Below are 27,867 nucleotides of genomic sequence, written 5' to 3' on the forward strand. Positions count from 1 at the left end.
CTCTAAAAGAGCTTAAATCTCATCGGGTTGCCAAGTTCCTTGCAAATTAAAAGGGACAACTGGCAAGTCTAAGCAACATAAGCAAGCTGTCAAAGTAAACGTGAGAAGAGTTCAGAGGCAGGAATCACTATGGATTGGGGTTAGGCAAGGGTTTACGGAGGAACCAGGGTTAGAGCTGTGATTAGAAAGATGGGGTATAGCCCTAGCTGGTTTGGCTCAGTGGATACAGTGTCTGACTGAAGCATGTACCTTGGATGCAAGCTCGATCCTGGCCCCAGGTCGGGGAGCGTGCGGGAGGCAACTAATCAATGTATCTCTTTCATATCAATGTTTCTCTCCCTCTGTCTCTCCCCCTGCCTTCCACTCTCTCTAAAAAAAAAAATCAAAAAAAAAAAATCAATGGATTAAAAAAAAAAAAAAGATGGGTATATTTTGAAAGGCAGGAGAGTATTCTGGATCCTGATCACTGGGTGTGAGCAGGGGATGGGGTGGGGACAGCCTCCACAAGGGCCTCTGTCCTGAGGAAGCGTAGGTTTGCTGGGAGCCACAGCTTAGGGGCATTTACACAGCAGTAATGCAATCACAGGTGCAAAGCTATTAACCACCAGTCTATACTGTGCGCCAAGAGCCCACTTACCCAGAATCATTGAATAGTCAAAACAGCTGGTGTGAAGCCCTACCACTAAAGCAACCCACTTTCACTCCCTGGGGTCTTACTGAGTGTCATCTAACACAATGAGCAACAAGCTGTAGCTCTCTAATGGGTAGGAAGTGGAGCTGTGGGAGATGGCATGCTTTGCCCAGGCCACTCGGCTACTCCTAGTCTGACTGACTCCCACATCTGGGCTGTTCCCCCTTCTTCTTCTTTACTCTAGTTTCTCGGACGAGAACAGGGAGTCAGGTGCAATAATGGCCAAGAGAAACAGAAGCTGATACGTGAGAAGAGGCAGATCTGAAGTGTGGGCACCCCAACTGGACACCACCTGGTCAATAACGGGCACCCACAACAGGGACCCTAAGTCCGCTCTCACTTCTGCATCCTCTGGTTATGATGACATTTGAGAAACATAACCAATCAAAGTTGTTAAACAGAAGAAATTCACCTCCTTAAAGAGGTACACTTCCCTCACTGGTGCATAGTGGCACATGGACAGGGACTGGCCTTGAGTAGGAGGCTGCGGCTGTCACAGCAGCCAGGGGCGAGGGAGGAGGGTCCGGACTAGGGCACTGCCTGAGGAAGCAGAAAGGAAGCAGCAGAAACAGAAGACTCTGCAGAGGAGCAAAGGCGAGGCAGGCTGACAGATGGGATGCAAGGGCGAAGGAGACAGAGGAACGGAGCATGTCTGGGGACTGGAAGGAGCGGGCTTCCACGGAGGGCGCTAGGGAAGATGGGAACTGGTATTAAAACCTTGTCCATCTCGGGGTGGGGGTGGGGGTGGTGAGGGATAACGGAACAGGTTTCAACAAGCTGAATTCCAAACATTGGCAGGATATCCAGGTTGAAACATTGTGTCCAACTATTTATACTGACAGGAGGCAAGGAGCTGCTTCATTTACCAAAGTGAAAGTGTCAGGAGCCGCTGGTCACTGACAGTCAGCATCCAGCTCCCACTTGCTGCGCCGAATCCTGAATGAAGATAAACCATTTTGAAAAGAGGATGAAAATCAATAGGATCAGCTAAGCTTGCCCAGGATTAATCAGATGGGGAGAGGGCAAGGTGACCCTGAGCCAGTCCATGCATAACGCCACAGACAAAGGGCAGCGCCAGAATTAGTGCTCGACACAGATGAGCAGGTCAGAGAGACAAAGAAATCAAAAAGAGAGAAAAAGAAGCAAAAGTACAAAACCTCAACTCAAAGGTTCACCTCCCAGAGGCTGAGAGAGGAAGTGCCGCCGGGGAGAGCAGAGCCGGCTGTCCAGGGGGCAGAGTTCGGTTCGGGACAGGCCTCATTTGAGGCGTCACTAACAACGCGGAGGGAGGGTTCTGTGTGCCAAGACGAAAACCAGGACAGGATGCGGGGCGAGAGGTCACGCTGGAGACGCTGACCTGAGGGCGGGCGGCAGCACCTAGGTGAAAACTGGGCCCCACGTGGGCTAGCTGTTTCCTGGGAGAAACGGTGCAGAAAGCAGAGCAGATGGCAACGGAAGTGATCCTTGGGGCAGCGACGTCAAATAGCACGGGGAGGACAGGGTGAGTCACCGGGAAGGCCGAGGACAAGATGGTGATAAGCACAATGAAGGAAGTGATCCCGGAGAATGAACACAGGAGGAGGAGCGGCCGGGCCTGGCTGGGAATAACCCAGGAGCCCCCCCTTTCCCACAGGATCCGGGGGAGAGACAGACGGGGTGAGCTCCTGGGAAGAGAAACCAATGCGTCACGTTATGCCTCCTGCTTTTCCAAGAAATGTGACTCCCTTAAGGGCTTTCAAAACCTTTGACGTCATCTTTCTCGAATGTGCAAATGCTACCATAAACTGTATTTTTTTTTCAATTGAGAAAACATCTGTGTCCTACCATTTGCAAATTCTCCACATATTCTCGACCTACTGGCTCGTTGTGCACTGAGACCAGCGCCTTCCCGTGTTCAGGATTACCTCTCCTTCTGAAAGTTGCTGCCCTCACCCAGAACAGCCTCGGGCCTCTCTCAAGTGCCTGCCATAAGCCTCCCCGGTGAGCCAGCCTTTCACTGAAGTAGCTAAGTACATGGAGTTCCTAAGCTGATAATCGGGGGCCACCTTACCAAGGGTTCATAAATATGGCGGACAGCACCAATCCAATACGACTCCGGTGAGGTCCACAGTGACGCCAATATGACACCCGTGATTTTCATTTTTTTTTTTTCTCCAGGGAATTGGTGGGATCCATGAAAACAAAACAACTCAAAAACTCCTCTTTGAAACAGTAGCTGCATTAACTAAGAATCTTAATTATTTATTAAAAAAAAAAAAAAAAAAGACACAACCTTCTAAACGCAGGTGCAGTAGGTACCAGCCTGGGTGGCTTAAACAACCGAAGTTGTCTCGAGGTTCTAGAGGCTGGAAGTGCAAAATCGAGGCGTGGGCAGGGCTGGCGCTTTCTGAGGCTGCGAGGAAGGGGCCTCTCCATGGTCTGCAAGTGGCCGTCTTCTCCGTGTCTCTCTGTACCTGGGCTTCCCTCAACGTATGTGCCTGTGCCCGAGTCTCCCCTTGTTATAAGGACGCCAGTCTTGCTGACTCAGGGCGCCCTCGCGACCTCGCTGTAACTTGGTGACCTCTGTAAAGACCGTCTCCAAATAAGGCCACAGTCTGAGGTACTGCGTTAGGACTTCAACATATGAGCGGTGTTGTTTTTTGGGGGGTGGAGGTGGGGGGGGGTACAATTGAACCCATGACAATAGGTATAAGGAAACTGAAGCATTTTACTAAAACATAATTTTCTCAGGGTATACAGTTCATGATATTCCAAAAAAGAACTGTCTGCATGTTTCCCTCTGTGGAGATAGGACGTTTCATTTTGTGATTTCCCTCTATCTTGCCTCAAGGACCTAGGAGGGCATTTCAATTAGTCACATATGGAAACAAGCAAAAGCGAAATGATTATTTTAAATTAAATTCTGCATAATTTTACTTTACAGGACTTCTGGAGATGCCATGCAGGCAGGCAGCTAATATACACGAAGGCGCTGGTGCATCAACAACAGCCAGTGGGAAGGAGCGAAGCAGCTTCCAGTTCTGATTCTCAAGTAGCACGTGAGGGAGCTCAAAACGCGTCCTGGGGGCTGGCATGGGGCGGGGGAGGTTAGGAGGTTTGTGTTAAAAAAAGAGGCTCGGATCCCCCTTTTCTCACGCACCCCAATTCTCTTTTTCATTGCCCTTTGATTCCAAAGGCCGTGAAGCCTGTTACATTTTTCAACTTGGCATTTTCCTGCTAAGGGAGGATCTCAAGAAAAGAACCTTATAAACAAACTTGGTGGGATGAAAAAGGCGAACACCCACAAACTTATAGAAACTAACCCAGCCATCCTTCTGGCTTCAGCCCACAGGGATTCCACTGAAATCCACATTTTTCAAAGATCTAGAAGGCCACTCACTTTGTCCCTGAAATGATTAAAGAAGGCAGTTAAAGTTTCAACAGGATTAATTTTCAGGTGTTTGAGTCACAAATCTTTTCAAAAGCACTGTCCCCGAGTCTTTCGGCCACTCCCCGTCATTGGCCCACCAACCCCCCTCCGCCCACTACCGTTTCAGATCATTACTGACAACCTCAAAAAGCTGAGCTGGTCAGAGAGGATGGGTGTCTGGCAATGCCAGGTAAGCCTTAGATTGAAATTTCCTATCCGTTTATAAAGTTCAAATCAAGCTCTGGCCGGTGTGGCTCAGTTATTTGGAGCATCGTCCTGTACACCACAAGGTGGCAGGTTCAATTCCCAGTCAGGGCACATACCAGGTTGTGGGTTCAATCCCTGGGTGTGGGAGGCAATTGATTGATGTTTCTCTCTCTCTCTCTCTCTTACAAAAAAAGAAGAAGAAGAAGAAGAAGAAGAAAAGTCCAAATCAAGACAAAAAGTCTGGTAGGTTTTTTCTTTTTTATTCAGAAAAGAACTAGCTATTTTTACATTGGTAAAGTGAAATATGTTTTACATAACCCTTCCCCAGTCCCATGCCCAGCCCACAACTGATTTGTCTCTTGAGCTCACTCAGGGTTCTGCTTCAGCAATGTTAGCACACTCAGAGTCAGAGCCAGAAACCTGCTGTACTCTCTGCCACTATCAGCTCTCTTCTTTACCAACAGATATGTAAATTATTTTACTATGCGTCCCCTCAAGATAGGTTGGCGTTCTAACTCCAGTACCTGTGAACTGACTTTATTTGGAAATAGGGTCTTTGTAGATGTAATCAAGTTAAAAGAAAGCCATTCAGTGGGTCCTTTTTTTTTTTTTTTAAGTTAATTCTCACTGAGGGATATTTTTTCCATTGATTTTAGAGAGAGTGGAAGAGAGGGGGCAGAGGGAGAGAGAGAAAAACATCTAATTAAGAGCCACAGGGCGGGGGGGAAAAAAAAGGACACATATGTAATACCCTTTGTAATACTTTTAGCAATAAAAAAAAAAAAAGAGCCACATCAATTGGTTGCTTCCTGCACACGCCCTAACTGGGGTAGGGAACCTGAAACCTAGGTACGTGGTGCCCTTGACTGGAATTGAACCCAAGACCCTTCAGTTCGTGGGCCAATGCTCTAACCACTGAGCACGCCAGTCAGGGCCATTCAGGGGGGTCTTAATCCAGTATAACCGGTGTCCTTATAAGAAGAGCAGGAAAGACAGAGACACAGGAGAGAAGTCCACGCAACAACAGAGGCGGAGACTGGTGATGCCGCTGGAAGCCAAGGAGAGCCGGGAGCCGCGGGAAGCTGAGACGCAGAGGGAAAGAATTCTCCCCAGAGTGTGAGTGCGGCCGGCCAGCTGGACCCTGCACTTCCAGCCTCCGGGACTGCGTTCTATGTTGTAAGCCACCTCGTCTGTGGCCCTTTGCTACCGTAGCCCGCGGAAACTAAGACACTAATAAAATTCAGGATGTATTTCATTGAAAAGACGTGTTTGTGCTCAAGCTGTGATAAAGTATTTATAACCATCGCGGAGCCACGCGGGCCAAATGGCAGGCTGCCCTGCAGCCTGTGTGCGCCGCCTCTGGGTTGCAGAGCCATGGAAGCACCCCTTACTCCGTGCCTGGGTTCCAACTCCTGCCAGGCTGCTGACACCTCCTCTCTTCATGCAAATGTATCTGCTCACCGTGATCGGAGGGAGGCATCTGAGAGCTGTCTGTCCTCACCGGCTCCAGCTCCAGCTCCAGCAACAGCAAGGAGTCCCGGGATGGCCCTCCTCAGACCTGCCCTTTCCGGTCCCAACTGCTCGGTGACACAAAGAAGCAGGACAAAGGCCCACCGCCGGCACGCTGCTCTCAGCGGCCCCTGCTCGCGGCCTTCCCTCGCGGGTGCCTATTTCCCGCACATTCCCCTGCTGGGGGGTCTTCCACCCGCAAAGGAAACTCGGGGAGAGACGCTGGGCAGACCAGCGATGCCCATGCCGCCGGTCCCCTGGGCTCTCTCCAAGTCAGATTCATTCCATCCTCCCCTGAAAGCCGTCTTCCACCCTTTCTTGATTTAAATGGCACCTGCTGTTTACAGCAGTAACTCTACATTACAGAGCCTTGTTCCCTGGAGGGTTTTTTCATTTCTCGCAGTTGCCTTTAACTGACATCTGACAAAACTCAATTAGAGATTACCTTGGGAAAGGATCAGGAAGTGCCCCCACCCCCAGGGTAAAGGAGGGGGAAGGCAGAGGAAGAAAAGCGGGAGGGATGGGGGAAAGGCTGGGGGAGGTTGGGGGGGCGGGGGGGGGGGAGCTGTGTGGAAAGCAGGGCGGGGAGGGAGGGAGGGAGGGGAGGAAGAAAAGGAAAAAGCAAAGATGGAGACAAGGGAGAAAACAGCAAGTGAAACTGCACTGGGAGCACAGAGTGATAAAGTGACGCTGTGCTGTGTGTGTAGCGATGAAGTGCAGTAAGAATGCAACGGCGGTCTCATTGACGGTATTTGAGTAGGGATTTGTGTGCGGATCTTGTGGATGTGGAAACCAGTTGGCACAGACGGCGCCCTTGGCAATGCCGTGTGGTCCATTGTAAGCTGTGCATATTAAAGTGGGCTCTTTGGCCCTGACCGGTTTGGCTCAGTGGATAGAGCGTCGGCCTGGGGACTGAAGGGTCCCAGGTTCGATTCCGGTCAAGGGCATGTACCTTGGTTGCAGGCACATCCCCAGTAGGGGGTGTGCAGGAGGCAGCTGATTGATGTTTCTCTCTCATCGATGTTTCTAACTCTCTATCCCTCTCCCTTCCTCTCTGTAAAAAATCAATAAAATATATTAAAAAATAAATAAAGTGGGCTCTTTGGTCTGCTCTGAGGACATTTTTGCGCCCTGAGTCACTTACAGACAAACTCTCTTTTAAATGCACTTAACCATGAAAACATACACATTTCTGTTCCATGTACCATTTTAACCCAAAGCACCACCCTTGGTCACAACTGGACCCGGTTTCTAAGTACAACATGCTCACTGCCGACTTCTATCTACTGTATGAACTATGACCTCAACTTTTTTGATTGTACTCTTAATCAGTAAAACAAACAAACAGAACGCTACGAATACATGTGATATTTATTTTAAATACATTGTATATGTTCTACTTTACTACTATAGAGTGTTTGCTAAAAACACGAAAATAGAAAATGTAAAAGGATGGATAAAATACACACATTCTACAGTTTTCTGGATTCCCACATCAACTGTCGGGAGCCCTTCACTTTGAAAACCCTTCTATGACGCAAGTAGCCCAAGCCCAGCAGCTCGGGTTGGTCTTGGCCATCTGATAAGAATGGGTGGGAAGCGCCCTTCCTGGGAGGAGACTTCTCAGGCCAGTGCACTTAGCCGCCTGGAGCCTCTCCTGCTGCACCAACAGGGCTGGGGGCTCCTTCGCTGGGAACGGACTGAGGGTGACAAGGAGCAGAGACCCTGGGGGGCGGGGGGGGGCAGGCAGCAAGAATGTGAGACAAACCTTGGTTGTCTGAGAGGTGGGGATTGTTGGTGGCGGCCCTGTGACGTGGCCCGTCCTAACCAGCGCTGCCCAGTCCTTACAGCGGCCCTCCTCAATGGTCTGGATTAAGGAGGTTGCATGGAATTATGTTTCAGTGCTCAGCATGCTCACCCCCGAGCCAGGGCGCACACCTTTAGAGGCGGCTTTAAGAATTCTCAATGGTTCCGTCCCCAGCCTCCACGTTTAGGCCTCATCTCTGTGCCCTGTGAGGACGCTTCACCACTCCCCGCGCCCAGGGCTGGAGCAGCTCTGGTCCACACCGCCCTTCGTGACCTCAGGGGTGCCCACCCCAACCCCCGCCCGCGAGCTCCCCTGCACCCGTGGAAGGTAAGGCTCGTCTGCCACAAATGCCTTTTGCTTGGCTTGGAAACCTGGAGACAAATGACCTTCTGGTGACTCAAATAGGGAGCTGCTCTTCAAACTGACAGTATGGATTCAGCGCTGCTGCATTCAGGCCTCGGCGCCCTAACTGGGAGAGCCAGCTTATGCCCCCGGCTGCTGATCTCTCTGAGAAAAACGGGCCTTTCGCGCCCTGCGCCCAGGTGCGTGATGCAACGTGATGCTCTTGGTGAAGAATACTCGGGTTCTGACATCATGACAACCGTGGGTGACTCACGGTAAGCGCACAGCCTGGCCCGGCACATTCTGTCCCCTCTTTATCACTGAAGTCAGCAATGGGCTTAAAAATAGCTCGGCTCACACACCCAGGGTCCCACTAATGTGAATGGGAACAAACACTATTCTGGACTCCTTACTGGCACGGGGTTTAGATCGAGACGCCTGGAGCTGAGCACGGCATGTGTCATCTCCCGAGTAGGATGCTGAGTTGCACTGACTGGTAAATAGAGAGCTGCAGGTCCTAAGAGAGGGAGTCCTCAGAAATTACCAAACCAGGATTTTAGATGCCATCTTATTTATGACTCAAACATGATCAGTCTAAAGTGTAATTAGTGAGAATGTAATAAACGGGGGCACCATAAAATGCTGAACATACCCAAACAAAGAGGGCCGATGAGTCAATGACAAGTGAGCTGTCTTAGTGGTCTATGACGTAGAGCCTGAGATGTTTCGTCGTTAAGAGGGTATTTCACTCTAGATGCCTGATTTGGGTTCTTTAGGGAATACCACCCCTAGAGCAGAGAATGTTTTTATAATGTACTAGGGGCCCGGTGCACGAAATTCGTGCACTGGGTGTGGGGGCGGGGGGAGTGTCCCTCAGCCCAGCCTGCCCCCTCTCACATACTGGGAACCCTCAGGCATTGACCCCCATCACCCTCCAATCGCAGGATCGGCCCCTTGCCCAGGCCTGATGCCTCTGACAGAGGCGTCAGGCCTGGGCAGGGGACCCTCATTTCCCCCCATCACTGGTTCTGCCCCCAGCCCAGGCCTGATGCCTCTGGCCAGGGCATCAGGCCTGGGCAGGGGACCCCCAGACCCCTCTGATTGCTGGCTCTGCTCCTTGCCCAGGCCTGATGCCTCAGCCAGAGGCGTAGACCCCCATCACCCTCTGATCACCTGATCGGCCCCTTGCCCAGGCCTGACGCCTCCGCCAGAGGTGTCAGGCTTGGACAGGGGACCCCCATCTCCCCCTGATCACTGGCTCTGGCCCCCGCCCAGGCCTGAGGCCTCTGGCCCAGGAATCATGCCTGGGCAGGGGACCCCCATCTCCCTCTGATCGCTTGCTCCACCCCCTGCCCAAGCCTGACGCCTCTGACCCAGGCTTCAGGCCTGGGGAAGGGGACCATCATATCCCCCCAATCCCCGGCTCAGCCCCCTGCCCAGGCCTGATGCCTCGGCCAGAGGAGTTGACCCTCATCACCCTCCGATCACCAATCACCGGATCGGCCCCTTGATCAGGCCTGAGGCCTCCGGCAGAGGTGTCAGGCCTGGGCAAGGGACCCCCAGCTCCCCACGGTTGCAGGCTCCGCACCTGCCCAGGCCTAACGCCTCTGGCTGAGGCGCCCGGCCCGGGCAGCGGGGACCCGCAGTGGCAGCGGCCCAGCGATCGTGGGCTCCGCTTAGGCCCAGGCAAGGGACCCCTAGCTCCCGGGACTTCCAGCTTCGACCGTGTCCAGCTCCCATCGCTGGCTCCACCCCTACTTCCTGCTATCACTGGCCAGGGCGGCAAAGGCGCCTGATTCTCCAATCATGGCTGGGGGGCAGGGCAAAGGTGGCCCCAGGGCCGCCTTTGCCCTGCCCCCCAGCTCTTAGCTACCCCCTGGGTTTCCAATCACTGTCAGTGGCAGGGGCCTTCTTCCTGCTTTCCCTTTTGCCTCCCTGCATTGTGCCTATATATGCAAATTAACCGCCATCTTGTTGGCAGTTAACTGCCAATCTTAGTTGGCAGTTAACTGCCAATCTTAGTTGGCAGTTAACTGCCAATCATAGTTGGCAGTTAATTTGCATATAGCCCTGATTAGCCAATGAAAAGGGTATCGTCGTACGCCAATTACCATTTTTCTCTTTTATTAGTGCTGATAGGTATCATTAAAAGCATATAATGCTGCCCTGGCTGGTTTGGCTCAGGGGATAGAGCATCAGAGTGAAGGGTCCTGGGTTCCATTCTGGTCAAGGGCACACGCCCAGGTTGCGGGCTCGATCCCCAGCAGATTCCAGCTCAGGGCATATAATGCCGAGTATTCAAATCCTGTGCTCAATAAGCAACTCCGGATCCCTGGCTGGGGTTCCAGAAAGGACCTTCTGCTTAAGGAGGAAATGCCCTGGCCTGCAGGCTCGGCCTTTCGGGGATGCTGGTGATCTCTCTCTGAACGACTCGGATTGACCCATCGGTCGGTCTTCTTCCAGATAAGTTACTATGAACCCGTCCTGCGGAGCCTAATAGTCCTCGATGAATTTATGAGTCAAATTCCCAGCTCTGCCAAACTGAGGATTCCCGAGGCCATGGTGAGATCCGGAAACACTGCTGGGTTCAAGTTCCACCCTGAGAGGTAAGGGCAGGCGACGGGCACCGTGAAAACCAGTACTGTCTGCTTTCCAAGAGGCCAACACACGAGGTGGGTGACAGGAGAAAAGATGACTGACCACATAAGGCAGTTGTAACTGCCATGAGCGATCGCTGCAGACTCTGAGGGTGGGTGGAGCCAGGAGAGGGCACCCCGAGAAGAAGGAGGGGTGAGCTGGAGCACAGAGGCAGCAGACACGGACACGCGCCAGCGTCAGGGGCCAGATCCATTTACTGGGGATTTATAAGACATACTCTCCACAGGGCCTGAAGTAGCAAGCAGTTGGCACATACGATATAAAAACTTAACAACTTGAGATAACACAGGACTGAACCCATCGGAAGGGGAATGGAACACAAGGAAGAGTAAGAACGCCGACTGCGGCCGAGGGCTCCTACGGGAGGGGGGCGTCTGGAGAGACAGGCTGGAGGCAGGAGTGAAGAAGGGCTGCCCTGCCTGGCCCCCATTTCAGCGATGCTGTCGGTTTTACCAGGCAGCAGCCAGGAGTCGCAGGAGGTTCAGGAGGGAGGAGGGGATCAGCCTGGCTTCCGAGGGCCTCGGAGGAGCACCTGTGAGATGTCAAGAACCCGAGTGGAAGGTGGGACTGTAAAGCAAGGCCACAGACAAGAGACGAAAGGGGCGAGCTGAAGCCCTTGGCCACGGATGGGGGAAGAGAGCGGGCAGGACATGAGTCCATGACAACGTGGAAGTCACGGCGGCAGGTGACAGAGCGAGAAGGCCGGTCCTTTTTGGTGGCCTCGCTGGCTTGGAGTGGCAGAGGAAGGCACGTCCTGGGGGCGTGGAACTCTGCCGCTGGAAAGAGCTCGGACACGGCAGTGACCAGTGGCCACAGTGCTGCCCCGAGGGAACTCAGACAGCAGAGGACACAGGCTGGCAAAGCCCCGCCAGCCGGCCTGATTCTCAGTGAGTTTACCTCCAAGGCCAGAGGTCACGTGAAACTCAATCAGCTCTCAGGCTGGTTCCCTGAAGCTGGGACAGAGACCTGCACCCCTGGAGTGAACACACAGCTACCCTTACAGAGGCCCAGGGCCAATCAAAACCATTTGGCCAAGGAGTGTGCCCGCTGTCACGTGTACAAGGTTCACGGAGAGCACCGGGTTCACGTGGTCATTCTGATGGCCGGATGCAGTGGCCGCGCTCTGGTCCTTTCGCCAGCATCGAACACCCTCGATTCACTCAGCTGAGCCGAGCGGACCCAGCGCGGCAGTTCTCAAAAGGTGGTGAAGGGCGTGACTGTCTGCCCGTCCAGCACACAGGGCTCTGCTGCTCACCTCGTGGCCTTGACCCGAAAGCCACGCCCTTTCCACGCCTTTTCAGCTAAGCAGAAGATGAAGCTACCAGCTCAGTTTCCTTTCTCCGCATGAACCCATCTCCCTTTCTTTCTTGGCTCCAAACCTATGGCTCATACAGGCTTCCCTCCGAGGTCTTTGGTGACTCTTACTTTGCTGAGTATTTTTCTCCTCTGAGAGATGGAGACTCAAAATAAATGGAGGAGAAAGTGTAAGAATACATTCTAAGGGACAAATGGAAACATAACGGAGGTAAAATAATAAGGCTGTTGATTTCTTGTTTCCCAGCTTTTACTCCCACAAAATGCTAACAACTTTTTGGGGGGGGGGGTGGGGGTGGGGGTGGAGGAGGTAGCAGAAGTGAAGTCAGCAACCCAGGAACCTGCTTTGCACACTTACTTACGCCACAAAATTCCATTAAGTCACAGGGACCCCTGGAGGAAGAGCTCTAACACCAGTTAGTTCACAGTAGAAATCGCTGCAATTTCCTCATTTCTCCTCTCTTCATTCAGAGAAAGCGTGGTTGAAAATCGCCAGGAGCCTGCATGTGCCCTGGACCAGAGGAAGTGGCCAGCGACGGCCAGTCCCAGCGCCCGGGACTGTGTGTGGACGGGCAGCCCAGGGCCCTGCAGGCCCGGCCCCACCACACAGGCCCCACTGGTCCTGGGCCACATGCTGTGATTCAGGGCTACGGGACCACGACTCGGCCATAAAACAGAAGCCAATGGGGAGCAAGACAAGCCTTTTTTAGTTGCGGGCTAAAACTTGGGAAAAGTTATCACAACAAAGAAAAATAGTGCTGTTGCTGGGGAGGCCAGTTTCTGTTTTCTTACAGGAAATCTTTCCTGCTGATGTAAGAGCAGAGCCGCACCTGCCCGGAGACCAAATCAATGACAGTGCAGAAGGCGGGGAAGCCGCGCTGGGGAAGGATTCGGGTCTGTGGAGAGAAGGGCCACACGGAAGGGACCGCCTCAAAGCTTGACAGCCTTTGGTCCTGACACTTCCTCTGAGCACAAGCCAAGCTGACCTGGGCCACAAACAGGACTGAAGACCTCATTCCAGAAGAAACGAGAACAGTGCTCGGCCAACGGACAGCACCGGCGTGGGAACTGTGGGCTCGATACAAGTACTGATCAGTGTGAAATCCTCTAAGGTTGGGAACTGTGCTGTGTTACGTGGGCGTGCACCCTGTCCCGAGGAAACACGGGGCAGTACTTGGGGGCCAGCAGGGCCCCCCAGAACTCCGTGGGTACTGGAAATGCTCTGTAACCTCTTCTGACCAACATACTCGCCACAGGCACACAGGTGGCTACAAGCACTTGACAGCGTGGCGCGTGTGACTGAGGAACCGGCTGTTACACTTCACTTCATTTTAATTTAAACAGCCACTTGTGGCTAGTGGCTGCTACATAGGGTGGTGCAGAAGGGCCATGACCTTGATAACTTACCCTCAAATCACATATCTGCACACGCCTGCGACAAGAAGAGGGTGAAAGTGAGAGTGTGCAGGCCAGTGCTTGCACATGAGAAAGCCGACGGGGTCGAACGCTGACCCGTGGATCTGGGTCACAGGTGCGGAGCTAGTCTTTGTATCATTTTAATTTTTGTAAATTATCAGTAAGTTTACAATTATTTCCAAATAAAATCCTTTTTTTTTTTTTTAAATGCACGTGGGCGAACATTTATTTGCTAATCAATGAAATCTAACAGGGTCCTCCTGGAACTTATTTGTAAGTAAGGGTTTGGAACTAGGCAGTTCAAGGCATTCCAAAAATTTGAACAAACGCTGTGGATCCCACAGAACACTCCCCGTGTCTCCAGAGCCCTTCTCCTCCTAACCCACCACGTGGTGCTTCTTTCCAGCGGCGGGATCCTCCCACCACGGCCTTCCCACCTCCGCCCCTTGACCCCGAGAGCCGGCACATGCCCACGAAGGACTCAACTGCAATGGCAAGTTCAGGGCAGCTATTCAACAACAGCTGCATCGACATATAATTCACATACCATAAGGCCGTCCTTTAAAAATGTACAGTTCAGCCTGGCTGATGTGGCTCAGGGTTGAGCGTCAACCTATGAACCAGGAGATCACAGTTCGATTCCTGGTCAGGACACATGCCCGGGCTGCTGGCTCGATCCCCAGTGTGGGACGTGCAGGAGGCAGCCGATCAATGATTCTCTCTCATCATGATGTTTCTCTCTCTCTCCCTCTCCCTTCCTCTCTGAAGTCAATAAAAATATATTTTTTAAAAAAGCTTTAAAAAAAAAAGGACAGTTCAGTGGTCTTGAATATATTCAGACGTGTAAGATCATCATCACTATCTAATTCCGAAATGTTTTCATCATCCCGCACCCTTAGGGGCCACTCCTCATTCATTCTCCCTCCCCTCAGCCCCTGCCACCACTAACCTACTCTCTGTCTCCATGGGCTGGCCTGTTCCGGACGTTCCATGTAAACAGTGTATCATACAACATGTGGCCTTCTGTGTCTGGCTTCTTCCACTTAACACTTTTTTCAAGGCTCATCCACGTGCAGCACGTGCTAGCATTTGATTCCTTTTTATTGCCAAATAATATTCCATGGAATGGCTACAGCACGTTAGTTTATCCTTCCTATTTTTAAAAAAAAGTATTTTTATTGACTTCAGAGAGGAAGGGAGAGGGAGAGATAGAAACATCAACGATGAGAGAGAATCATTGATCGGCTGCCTCCTGCACGCCCTACACTGGGGATCCAGCTAGCAACCTGGGCACGTGCCCTGACTGGGAACTGAACCGTGACCTCCTGGTTCATAGGTTGATGCTGAACCACTACGCCACGCCGGCCGGGCCAGTTTATTCTCTCATTAGCTGGTGGACACTGGGGTTGTTTCTATTTTTCGGCTGTTATGAACAAGGCCACTACAAAATCCTGTGCAGGAGTCTGTGTGGACAAATGTTTGCGTTTCTGTTGGGTGAAGACCTAAGAGAGGAACTGCTTGGGGCTGGGGGGGGGGTAATGCCAGGTGTAACGTTTTGAGAAGCCACCGCGCTGTTTTCCTGCGTGATCTCCTGAAGTCCCCGAGAGTCGCACCACACAGTGGTCCCAGTCGGAGCCCACAGGGCCGCTCTGTGAAACGGCAGCCCTTCTGCCGTTCTGTGAAACACCACCGTCTACATCCAAAGCGGGAGGCAGGGTTTGTTTGACTCGAGGTAAATAAATGAGAGAAGCTGTGACTCGCTCGGTGCCAGCCGCATGCTTAGCCTCGCGTCGTCCCGGAGAACGAGCCAGCACCTGGCATGGCAGACGAGGTCTGGCAGTGCCCACTGGTGCCAGATGAAGAGGCTCTCTGTGCGCACGCAGCTGCCCCAGGGTGCACGCTGGCACCCCCTCCGACTGTCCCCTCGCCACGGCGAAGCTGTCTGCGCTGCTGGTCAAGCCCCGGGTCGAGTTACGTACCACCGTCCACGGACTGTGCTCCTAACCGCGCCCGCGAGAAGCTGGCAGCGAGAACCTGGAAGGGGCGAGGGCCCCGAGCCATCGGGGAGCACCAGACGAGGAAGATATCGAAGAGGCTGGTCCTGCGGGGCCTGTCGCCTGTGAGTCCTGACACGTTCCAGAGCGAGGGCTGAGACGGCATGGACGGGCGCCCAGGAAAGCAGCCAGGCCCACCACCGATGCAACTGGTGCCTGGATCAGCAGGTGGCCCCTGCGAGCTGGTGGGGAACGCATGGCTGAGCTTCCTGTGAGGGCCCTGGACTGAACTCCCAGGCGGGGGTACACACTGCAAAGCCACACAAGCGCGTCTGAGGACGGGTGATGGGTTGGCGAGGCGAGGAAGACTTCTGCAGAGAAGACAGAAGTCCTGTGGTGACTCGCTGCTCCATCACAGACCAAAGGAGCCGGGCTTTTCCAGGAAATCAAGACGGCAGCCGGGTAGCGGCAGGTCCGCACGGTCAGAGGAGCAACAGGAGCCAGAGGGAGTTGCACTGCGGACACTCACTCCTGTAGAAACACCGAGAGGTGCCTCCTGCCCTTGAAAGACCAGTAAGCACCAGCCACATGCCACCGGGCTGGCGTTGTCCTCCCAACAAGTTTCCCCGGGCAGCAAGGGATGCAGCTCCACCGACGTGGCCCAGTGGTTGAGCCTCGACCTATGGACCAGGAGGTCATGGTTCAATTCCTGGTCGGGGCACATGCCCGGGTTTCAGGCTCGATCCCCAGAACGGGGCGTGCAGGAGGCAGCTGATCAGTAATTCTTTCTCATCGTTGATGTTTCTATCTCTCTCTCTGTCTCTCTTTCTCTCTAAAATTAGTTTAACTATATATATATTTTAAACTGCCTTGACTGGCTTAAGATGAAGAATAAACATATCTGTCCATGATCCTTGAAATCCACACAGAAGAAAAGGCCCAGTCTTTCGGGCAGGTCTGTGGCTTGACTGTTTCACAGATGCGTGGGGATGGCTCTCTAGTGGGCGGTCCAGCCTGCCTGGCCCAGGCCTTCACGTCTCTGCAGGCACCTCCCCACCCTCCTGGGCAGGAAGAGGCTCGACCTACAGCGGTGCTGCTGGCAGGCTCCTGGGAGGGCAGGAGACCTGCTGACCCTGAGGGAGGTTATACACACCAGGTGGGAGGGATGGAGACAGGATGCCGCCCGCAAGGACCAAGGGGCAGAAAGTACAGAGCGACACTGAGCAAGGCCTCAGAACAGAACACTTCCCAGGTCTTCCAAGCAGCTTCGAGGGTTTCCCATAAAACGTCCTTCTCCTTTAAAATAGATCCATGATTTTCCTTGGGCATTTTAATATATGACTTAGAAGTGCCAGATCGCTCTTGGAAAATATGTTACTCATCTTGGCAGTGGCACTGTGGAAAGACGCCAACGCCCTCAGCCCCCAATCCAGGTGCCCGCAGACCAGGATGGAGGATATCCTGGTGCAGCAGCAGCAGAAAAAAGAAAAGGGGGGGAAAAAAAGCTGCACCATTACCCCCAAGTCCTCCCTCTGGAAAAACCAAGACTTAGAAATCACCACTGCCCCCATGGATTCTGCCCCAGACTTGGGCTGCAAGATCAGAATGGCTCAGGGCTCTGTGCTAAGAGCTCTGGACAAGATATAAGGGCTTAGAACTCAGGGCACCGGGGCTTCCGTGCCGGGCAATGAGCTCTAGAGGCCTCCTGAAAGGCGATGCAGGCGTCTGGGAGAAACCCGGGAGCAGAAGCTCACACTGGTCGCTGCCTGTAGAAAAGCCAGGCACAGTATCCACACTATACTAAGGATTCTTACAGCTCAACAATAAAGAGACAAATAACCTCGCTTTTAAAATGAGCAAAGAATTTGAATAGACATTTCTCCAAAGGAGATACAAACGGCCAATAAGCACAAGAAAAATGCTCATCACCGTTAGTCATTAGAGAATGGCCGGGGGAGGCGGGGTTGGGGGGGGCAACAGGGAGTGACTGCCAATGGATATAGGGTCTGGGGGTGAGGGAAATGTTCTGGGATTAGACAGTAGTAATTATTGCACAATTTTGTGAATATACAAAAACCCAATAAATTGTACCCTTCAGAGGGCAAAACTTAGGGGATTATATCTCAAAAAATTGTCTAAAAAACGGCACAGTGGTAGATGCTTGATACATATCATCATCCATGAAATGCATATTCTCATCCCCTTTTTACAGGCGAGGACAGGAGGATTAGCAGGGACTAGCTGGCTGCCCAGAGCCACACAGCTGGCCTGGCGTGAGAGAGGATTTCAGCTCGGGGCGCTGCCCCCAGAGGCCACACTGCCCCCTCACCACCCGTTCTTGCCAAGAGGCTAGCAAGTAAAGAATGGTTTCTGTGGGGAAACAGCACTCCCTGGACAGAGAGCCACTCACTGACATAAAACACTGGTGTTCGAAGTCACGCTAACGGGCATCTAGCAAGGCCCTGCCGTGTCCAGATGACCAAGTGGCGCTTCACGGCGGGCCACCGACCTGCCCAACCAAGGCGGCCGGGCTGGTGGGACGCTGGCCCCTCGCGTGTTACAGAGACAAGCACTGCCATGAGCACGGAATCAAAAGGCGGGTGGGGCTCCCGCAGTTGGGGCACTGAGGTCAGCAGGTGGTCACCAACCTTCAAATGCCAGCCTCCAGCCGGCCCAGCCAGCCGGGAGATCACTCACAGTGACACTCCCACGCCCTGCAGGTCCCCGAATTCCTCTCCCGCCCCGCGGTGCTCTGAGAGTCTCACAGGGTGCCACTGTCCCCAGGACCCTCAGAGCTTCTGAACTACTCAGCTCTGGGTTAGGCGTTCCGGGGCGAGGAGGCGGCGGAGAAACTCCCTCATAGGAAATGACTCTTCGGGGACCACTGGAGCGGGGGAGGGAAGGACAGCTGGGCCAGAAGAATCCCCACTGTCACTACGGGGTGCTGAGTCCTCTACGTTGGAGGTCTTCGGAGCGCCTGCTTAATGTCTCCACAGGGATGTCTGTCTCAAACTGAAGTCACTACCCTGTTCCCCACCCCACAAACCTCCTCCTCCTCCTGTCCCCCCTTTTCCCCATGACTGCACTTTCATCACCATTCTCCCAGGGATCAGAGCTAGCTAGATGCCCTGCTTACCTTCCACACACTTTCCCTCTCCACGGAAGTCTCCAGGGCCCACTGGTCTAAGTCCTCATGAACTTGGGGGCTAGAATCCATCTCGTCCTTCGCACACTCCCTGAGGCCCTGTCCTAGACTCAGAACATGCTCGCTGAACCCAGGCCAACCCCACCCACTACTAGTTATGTCCTTCCCCGCAAGCAGCGGCCGAGACGCTTGACACATGGAAGAAAGGGGGAAGGGGGTGGATGGATGAAGAGGTCACCCGGACCGGTCGCAGGGAGGTTATTAGATCAGAGCTGGAGCCAGGACGAGCAGAGCAGATGGGCTGTGAGCTGCTCTTTGCGTGGATTCTGCTGGAACGAGAAGGCACGCTGACACCGGGCTCCTGCAAATTATTCATTATTTCAGTGCAGTTCCTCTGAACTCTCCATCTGCTGACGGCCACTACCAGCCACCACGTCCAATAATTACATTCAAATGGAAAAACCTGTGACCTGTAACGTGTTCCAGGCATTCCAAGGTAGCCGCCCACTGCCCCCGCGCCTCCCGCACCGCGGCCTGCAGCAGCCTCAGGCTCCGTCCAGACCAGGGCCATCCTTCCAGACCAGACCAAGCAGAGACCCGGTGGACCTCGGGCTTCTCTCTGTCCCTCCTGATGGGGTTGTCACGTATTACCTTGAATCGCCTGCCATGGTGCTACTTGGTTTAATTTCCTCTGCGATGGGTTTCTAAGTTTTTGGAGAAGAGAGCCTCATGCTTCAATGGGCTTCCACACTGTCATGCGATCCACACGAGCGTTAGCTACTATTAGCGCTCGCTCTCATCGATGTCCCCACGCCCCCGAGCAGGAGGCGGGCCATGCACGTGGCGAGCTACCAGATGTGCTGAAGGTGGACAAGCAGGCTTCCCTCAGCCTCTCTTCTCACCTAAAACCCTGCCCTCGGAGACCCAGAACTCAGGCCGACACCCGCCTGCTCACCGCTCAGCTCGGGAATCGCTGCTTCCTCCCAGGACACGCCCTGCACGGGGAGAGCCCAGCACCGGGGAGAGCCCAGCATGCGGATGGAGGGGGCACGGAGGGGCAGACACCAAGCTGACACAAAGGGCTCGGCCCCACACCCCTCGCTCGCCTCAGCGTTTAGAAAAATCCTAAGACTTGCTGAGCCATTTACTTCTCTGTGAAATCAGAATGATAACTAAGTAGAGCTGGAAAAAGAAACAAATTCTAAATTATACGGGCCACTGCGCCAGAGTCGGTGGGGACACAGTGACAAGGGTCATTTGTCCCGGGCTGTCCCGTCTCAGGGACTTGCTCTTCCGCAGCGTGAAACTGCGGCCAACAGTGCCCAACGGGGCTCCCTTCCCCGATAAAACTGCCCCGTGCGCTCCAAACAGCCTCCTCCGGCCACTCCCGACCACGGGGCTTGGGCTCCAGCAGCATTTACAGCCACCTCTGGGACAAAACATCCCCCAGGCGACCCTCCTGCCTTCAAAGAAGGCGTCTAACCTGGGCGTCCCACGCTCCTGACATTGGGAGGCAAGGCCCCGCAGGTGCTCCGGGGCCAGCACACACCCCTGAGTGTCCCCGCAGCCACGGGACCCAAGACCCGGCTCCCCACTCCCTCCTCACATCACCATTGGCCCCAGCTCCCTCCTGACCACTGAACTCAGACAATCCGGGCCCCGACAAGCAATGGCCAACAAAGCCCGCAGGGAGCATCTTTTTAGTAAAACGCCTAGGAAATCCTGCTCGCGTCACTTCACTCCTGCTCCCCCCAGAGCCCCGTTAGCCGAGGACAAGGGCACGTACATGCGCACTAGCAAACCCAGGGGACCAGGTGCCCTGCCGCCCACGCTCAATCAAAACCCCGGCACCTCTGCGCGTGCGCGCGCGCGCGCGTGTGTGTGTGTGTGTGTGTGTGTGTGTGTGTCCCTGTTTCCCCCTCTATAAGGACACTGGTCATAAGGGTCTAGGGCAGCCGTGGGCAAACTACGGCCCGCGGGCCGGATCCGGCCCGTTTGAAATGAATAAAACTAAAAAAAAAAAGACCTTACCCTTTGATGTAATGATGTTTACTTTGAATTTATATTAGTTCACACAAACACTCCATCCATGCTTTTGTTCCGGCCCTCCGGTCCAGTTTAAGAACCCATTGTGGCCCTCGAGTCAAAAAGTTTGCCCACCCCTGGTCTAGGGTCCCACATCAGCATGAACTCATTTTAACTGTCATTATATCTGCAATGACCCTAATGCAAATAAGGTCACATTCTGAGGTCCTGGAGGTTAGGACACCAACGTGTAAGTTTGGGGGTGGGGGGAGCACACCGTGTTCCCCTTGGACCCGAGCGCACTGCTGTCCTCGTGCTCTAGATCCAGGGTCCAATGCGGTGGCCGTTCGCCACAAGTGGCGATTAAAGCTAAATGAAAACATGAAAAACGAAGTTCCCCAGCCGCACCAGCCATATTCCGAGGCTTAACGACCACATGCAGCGAGTGGCTGCCATCGGGAGAGAGAGGCTCAGAACATTATCCTCAGGACAGAAGGTTCTAGACGGGGGAAGTTAAACTTGCCGGCGGCTTTTCCTTTGTAAGTTACCTTGTGGTCCTGCACCAAACAGATTCCCAACCCCAATGGACAGATGCTGTCCCTGAGGAACCCGGGTGGACGGTCACTCATCCCTTCCACGCTCCCCTTCTTCCCAGGTGGGTCTGCTCGCCTGTGCTGCTCCTCTTCCTCCCGCCGCCTGCTCTCAGCCTCCCGTGCACCCCCACGGGCCAGCGGAACCCGGGCCAGAGCTTGCGAGTGACTCTCGCTTCTCGTCGGGGTGGATGAGCCACCATGTCTCCGTGAGCCCCGCCTTAGTTTGCTGCTGTGCCACACACCAGAAGCGGGTGGCACACAGAAATGCTTCAGCCCACACGCCTGGAGGCTACAAGTTCAAGATCGAGGTGTCTTCAGGGGGGTGCCTTCTGAGGCTGGGAGGGAGAATCGGTCCCCTGCTCTTCCCCAGCTTCTGTGTTCCATGGATTGCAGGTGCATTACCCTGGTCTCTGGCTTCATCTTCACATGAAGTTCTGTGTGTGTGTCTGTGTCCATGTTTCCCCTTCTATAAAGACACCGGTCATAAGGGACTAGGGTCCCACGTCAGCATGAACTCATGTTAACTATGTAATTATATCTGCAGTGGCCCTATATCCAAATAAGGTCACATTCTGAGGTACTGGAGGTTAGGGCACCAACATATAAGCTTGGCCGGGGGGGGGGGGGCGGGGGGGGGCAAGGGGGAAAGGGAGAGCACACAATTCAACCCCTAAGAGGCCCTCAAAGCCGTCCTCCTGGCGCGCCATCTGTCCTCCGTTATTCCATTAATATGAAAAGATCTGTGAGGAGCCACTGGCTACTCAGCTTGTGGGAGCAGGTGGTGACCCCAGCAGAAGCGTAGACCACATAAGGCTATATCCATTACACACCCAGTCACTTCAGGCCACTGTACTAGATTAACGAGGTCCAGACCCCAAACCAAAAACCTTGATGTTAAAGGAAGTGCAAGAGGAAAACTGTCACAGCAGACACGCTCACGAGATACAGGGCGAAGTCCTCCACGCTGGCCTGGCCGAACCCCTCCTCACACAGGGATGGTCTCCAGGCAGCATGGCAGACGCAAATGGGAAAACACCCCCCAGAACAGACTCCCTAACACAGAGGCTGGGCCTCCCAATCGCCATACCAATCGCTGCCCGAGCTCATCACGCAGAAAGCTGTCCGCCAGCACAGAGCACCCAGAAAGGCGCCACAGCCCGCGTCGGAGTTAGAAGGTACCAGAGCGTTAACGGTAAATGCAGGCAGCGTGGGACCGAGACCCACCAACAGGCTCCAGGGCCTGAAAACCTGGTTGGAATCCCAGCTTTGACACTAACCAGATGGAAGATACTGGACAAGGTAGCTAACCTCCTTAGGCCTCAGTTTACCTATCTGTAAAATGGGGAGCATGAGATTCACCTCACAGTATGTTAAGACAGACCGACTGGTGGCCACCGTTCCAGTAACTAACACTGACTGAGCGCCGATGCTGTTCTGACACCTCCCAGCGAATGTGGGGTAAGGTACCTTCATTGTTCCTATTTCTGAATGAAGAAACATGCATTTAGCTCCTAGAGCCAGGCCTCTTTGATTGTAAAGCCACACTCCTAACCATTTTGTGATATGCCTGTACACAGTAGGAGCTCTATAAATGCTTGTTCCTTCTGCTTCCCCCCCTCCCCCCTCCTCTGGTACTGTACACACTGTATAGCAATCCATGCTGTTCTGCCGCCGATCACACCTCTAATCTGCACAGGGACAAGTTGTCCAAGGTCATTCAGAATAAATGTCACTCCTATCAGGACACAATCTCATTTGACATGTCCCCAAATCCTCTTCTAGGACCTCTCCCCACATAGCACCCCTGGCAGCCGGTGCCGGTGTCAGCGACCACTCCCCTCTCCACACTGCCTGCCTCTGTCCACCTGCTCATTCTCACCTCCGCTCACACACTCGGGACAGTAACATGGACCGGGATGGTCTGGCCCTTGACGCCCCCACTCCTTCTCACTGCTTAGCCCGCATATGGATGGCACTGTCGCTGGGTAAGTGCTGGTTTCTTGGTATGGCCTGGTGGTTTTAACAGAGGCTTGTCCCTGGGAGTGGTTAAATAAAGACAGATATTAGCACAGTTTTCCACCCAATTATCCTATTTACAAAAATAGAACTCTCCTTTGTGAGCGTTTCAAACAGAGCCCTTAATTTCTACAGATGGTGTCAACCGTACCAGGTCAATTCTAATGCCCCTGTCAGTGAGCGACAATACGACACACGATGGCGGGCCATGGGACAGAACCTCCAACTGCCTCTTCCTAGACCCACAGTAGTACATGAGTACATGAGGGTGTGCGGGCACACACATGCCTGCCCACACCCGCATACACACATGCGCCAGCTAAAGGAAATAACGGCTGTAAAGACTGCCTGGTGCACAGGCAGGTCAGCAGTTCTGGTGCTTGGGTTCTAGCGCTGCAGCCAACCACACCAGCAGAAAGCTAAGTGCTTAGACCTGTCGTTCCGGCCTCTGGACAATCCCGGTCTGCGTTGCACTCTGATGTTTTGCCTTCAGGTTCCAAGGAGGACTGCTGTGGGAAAGGCTGTCGGAACCAGTTTCCATTGGCTCTGGGGCTATTGAGCACCCTGCTTGCAACACCACGCAGTCTTCCTAGGTAAAAGGAAATTTAGTCTAAAAGAACGAAAACACTGCTTCTCTTGAGGACTGGGTGTGCCTCCTCTGGAGCAGGAATTACTGAAGTGACCACACCCCTCCCCTGTGATCCCAGGAAGCTCCAGGTTCAATGTGAAGCTCAGCTGAAGTCATGTGGGGTCTTGCCGACTGTGTATCTGAAGATTCTTTTCCTCCCGGCTCTGAACTTTCATATTTATTTCCATTTTCCTGGTCTGGTTCTTAAATCCCTTTGTATTGTATTGGTTATCTACACTAATAAAAGAGAAACATGGTAATTGGCGTACGACCGCTACCCTTTTCATTGGCTAATCAATGAGATATGCAAATTAACTGCCAGCCAAGATGGCGGCCGGCAGCCAGGCAGCTTGAAACTAACATGAGTCTTGGTTGCCTCAGTGATGGAGGAAACCAACGTTCCCCACCTGCGGCTGCAGGCCTCTGATCGGGCAGTTTAAGAAACTCTGTAACAAATACCGCTGGACTTGAGCCAGCAGATTCGCAACATTGTAAGCAAAAGCCAGAAACCTACTTTCAGCAGCAGAAGCCTAAGAGCTGGAGCCAAGCCTCAAGCTAAAGCTGGCCCAGAATAAAAAAAGAAAAAAAGGAGCAGTTGGGAGCTTCAGTCACCCCCAGCCTGAAAACAGCCCTCAGCCCCTCACCCAGACTGGCCAGGCACCCCAGTGGGGACCCCCACCCTGATCCAGGACACCCTTCAGGGCAAACCAGCCAGCCCCACCCTTGCACCAGGCCTCTACCCTATATAGTAAAAGGGTAATATGCCTCCCAGCACCGGGATCAGCAGAGCCATGAGGCCTCCCGGCACCGGGATAAGCGTGACAGGGGGCAGCGCCCAAACCCCCTGATCGCCCTGAGGCTCTGTGTGTGACAGGGGGCGGGGCCACAACCTCTCTATCCACCCTGCTCTGTTCGTGACAGGGGAAGGTGCCCCACCCCCCTGATCAGCCCTGCTCTGTGCCTGATAGGGGGGAGCTCCCCAACCCCGCCCCCCCACGGGCCCTGCTCTGTGTGTGACGGGGTAGAGCCATAACCTCCCCATCGGCCCTGCCCTGAGTGTGAGAGTGGCGGCGTCCCAACCCCCTGATCGGCCCTGCTCTGTGGGTGATAGAGGGCGGCGCCCCAACCCGCTGATCCGCCCTGCTGTGTGTATGACAGGGGACGGTGCCCCAACTCCCCTATCGGCCCTACTCTGTGAGTGACAGGGGGGAGCTCCTCAACCCCCTGATGGTCCCTGCTCTGTGCATGACAGGGGGTGACGCCCCAACCCCCTGATTGGCCCTGCTGTGTGCGTGACGGGGGCAGCGCCCCAACCCCCTGATTGGCCCTGCTGTGTGCGTGACAGGGGGCAGCACCCCAACCCCCTGATTGGCCCTGCTCTGTGCGTGACAGGGGGTGGTGCCACAACCTCCCCATCGACCCTGCCTTGAGTGTGACAGGGGGCGGTGCCCCAACCCCCCAATCGGCCCTACCCTGAGCGTAACTGAGGGTGGCATCGCAACCTCCCAATCCGTCCTGCTCTGTGCATGACAGGGGGCGGCGCCCCAACCCCCCAATTGGCCCTGCTCTGAGCCCGACCAGGGGCTGCACCTAGGGGTTGGGCCTGCCCTCTGCCACCCGGGAGCAGGCCTAAGCCAGCAGGTCGTTATCTCCCAAGGGGTCCCAGACTGCTAGAGGGCACAGGCCGGGCTGAGGGACCCCCCCCCCCCAGTGCACAAATTTTTGTGCACTGGGCCTCTAGTTGTAATATAAGTGCTTACACCATAAAATAAATCATAATTTATAGAACAAGGTGAGATATAAATAATTGATTCGAACTCAATTAAAATAATTACCATTGCAAATGTAGCCAATATGCTATAGTTTTAAAAATGATAGAGTAAAACGTAAAAAAATTAACATGTTGAAGCAGACAGACTAAGTTGCCTTCCTAATAGCCATTCCTGCCTCCTCTGGCAGAACCCCGAGTTGGTTCAGATGTCACCCCCAACACCACCTCCAACCATCTCCCACCTTCCCCCTCTTGACTCTCCTGAGCCCTGATTAGTCTGAGCTAATGACTTCCTGTGTTGGGAGGAACTGCTCTGAGCTGGGCATGTTACCAGTTCTACCTATAAGAAGGAAGTGAACAGCTGGGGGTGTTTGGTGAAGGTTGCCTTGTTTGATTGGATGGATGGATGGATGGATTGATGAAGGAACATGTATTTCTGCTGGGTCAACCACACATATTAATTTTACCACTGTTAGGTGCTAGGCACTGAACTGCACACTTTGGGAGATATAAGGATTAATGAGAAATGACAAAGGCCTGAAGGAGGTAGAACTCAAATGCTCCTGAAAACATTCCACAAAAATGCAGCTGCCCAGATCCTCTCCTGAACTACAGGAGGGCTCCAAGGTTAACCTCTGATAAGTGCTATTCGGAACTATATTTTCCATCACTTTATACATATTGCTCCTGTGCTTCCGCAAAAGGACACAGAAGAAAGGGAGAGGGAGGCAGGAGAGCTTGCTACTAGCCCATTTCAAAAGTATACTTTGTATATTCTCTGGACCAGGTAAGACTGTTTCCGCCCTGAATTGCAACTGTTCTCAGATAGGCAACAGCGTTGCCTTTTCTAACAATGTTGCCTTTTCTCTTGGACACCAGACATGCATGGGCACACGCATGGGCACACACGCACACACTCAGAAACTCTTTCAAATGTTCTCCAACCGCCACTCACCCACCCCCTCCCGCACAGACACAGCTTCCTTCGGCTGAACAGGGACTGAAGTGCAAGCCACGCTGCGGCTCCGGCTCCGTCCTCCCTGCCTCCCCGTTTGCTCTGCCCCCAATGCCAGTTATTTCCCGCCCTGAGTCTGCTCCTCTTGCACCTCAAGGACACTTGCGTAGATGTCCTGGAGACACCTGGAATGTAATGCGTCAGAGAGCTCTTATTCTCCAATCGGTCTTGCACACGGCAAAACAAAGTATGTTCTTTTATATTCCAGCAGCTCCTACTGCCGGGTTCTGCATGGTCCCTCCTGGTGTGTGACGTCTGTCAGCCTCCTCATTCCTCGGTGTCTGCATGCGATTTTCTCACCTCCACTCTCATCTCGCTCCCTCTGCACCATCAGCTCCGCCGGCTTCTGAACTGCTAAAAAGCCAGGCACCCAACGCTAACTTACTGGGGTTAGACAGCTACCCCCAATACTCCCTCCGGACCCGTATCTTTAGGTTTCTTTTGCTTTTTGAGAGCTTGTTTGGAGGTTCTAGCAGGGGAGCGCAGCTACTTGTATACCCTTGACCGAAGACCGGTCCTCTCCTCGGGGGGGAAGGTCGTCCTCTTCGACCGAGCGCGCAGCTTCGGGAGGGACGCACATGGATTGGTGAGGGAGGAGGGGGACACCCGCCTAGCCAGCCAGATCAGCCGAATCAACCCTGGCGATCAATGGGGTGACAGATGTCGCAGCCAGATCGCCCTCACATCCTCTTTTGCTTTTTGAGGACATGATTCTCCATAGTCATCTTCTGCAAAGCAAATCCCATTTCTCACTGAGCCGTATTTCCTCACGGCAGAACGAACCAAAAACAACAGACTCTGCCAAGCACATGGAGAACTGGCCGCACCTGCTCTGCTGAAACGCGAGGGGCTTTCCAGCCTGAAAACGCCCGAACTGCCAACATTAGTCGATGCCACGGCTGCAGGCTGAACTCTGGCAGCTCAGGCTTAAGTCACAGAGGGGACCTGGATGACACACTAGGCGGACATGCGCACAAGTCTGTCCCCACCACCAGGAAGTCAACCCCAAGTTCACATCCTACAAGAGGGCGTCTTTATCTGTGCTTGGGAGGGCGCGGCGGGCATCTGCCCAAGGCTCCCCGCCCCTCTTCAAACGCTCCCGAAGGCCTGGGTGTGTTCTCTGCTCTGTCCCCAGGGCTCTACACACAGTGGCCTCAAATGCTGCTGAAAGACTGACTTTTGAGAGAGAAGCGCTCAGAAACGGCGGCTGCCTTGGGACCGAGGGTAGCAGCAGCCACAGACAGGCCCTGGGAGGAGAGTCTGGGTTAACCAAGCGGCAGGTAGGAATGCAAATCCAGGTTCCCAAGGAGCTCAATCAAAGGGGCTG

The 27,867-nt window shown here is 53.7% G+C and overlaps 1 protein-coding gene across 10 annotated transcripts in view; it reads right to left on the reverse strand.

Moving 5' to 3' along the window:
• The window catches only part of HIPK2 (homeodomain interacting protein kinase 2), a 182,468-nt gene that overhangs the window by 132,435 nt on the left and 22,166 nt on the right, over window positions 1-27,867 (reverse strand). For 3 of the 10 annotated variants that reach the window (XR_009454725.1, XM_059711950.1, XM_059711949.1), the window contains exon 1: window positions 15,333-15,869. The exons of 2 other annotated variants lie outside the window; for them this stretch is intronic. Coding sequence is in view for 5 of the 8 variants with exons in the window: in XM_059711950.1 (XP_059567933.1) it covers window positions 15,333-15,513 (181 nt within the window). In the remaining 3 variants the exon portion in view is untranslated. Of the gene's footprint in view, window positions 1-1,557; window positions 1,578-14,302; window positions 14,501-15,332; window positions 15,870-22,989; window positions 23,140-27,867 lie in introns of those variants that run through there. 5 more of the 10 variants (XM_059711956.1, XM_059711952.1, XM_059711957.1 and 2 more) reach the window with 5 other exon arrangements.

The sequence above is a fragment of the Myotis daubentonii genome, chromosome 10 (assembly GCF_963259705.1).
Source record: "Myotis daubentonii chromosome 10, mMyoDau2.1, whole genome shotgun sequence".
Taxonomy (NCBI): Eukaryota; Metazoa; Chordata; class Mammalia; order Chiroptera; family Vespertilionidae; genus Myotis; species Myotis daubentonii.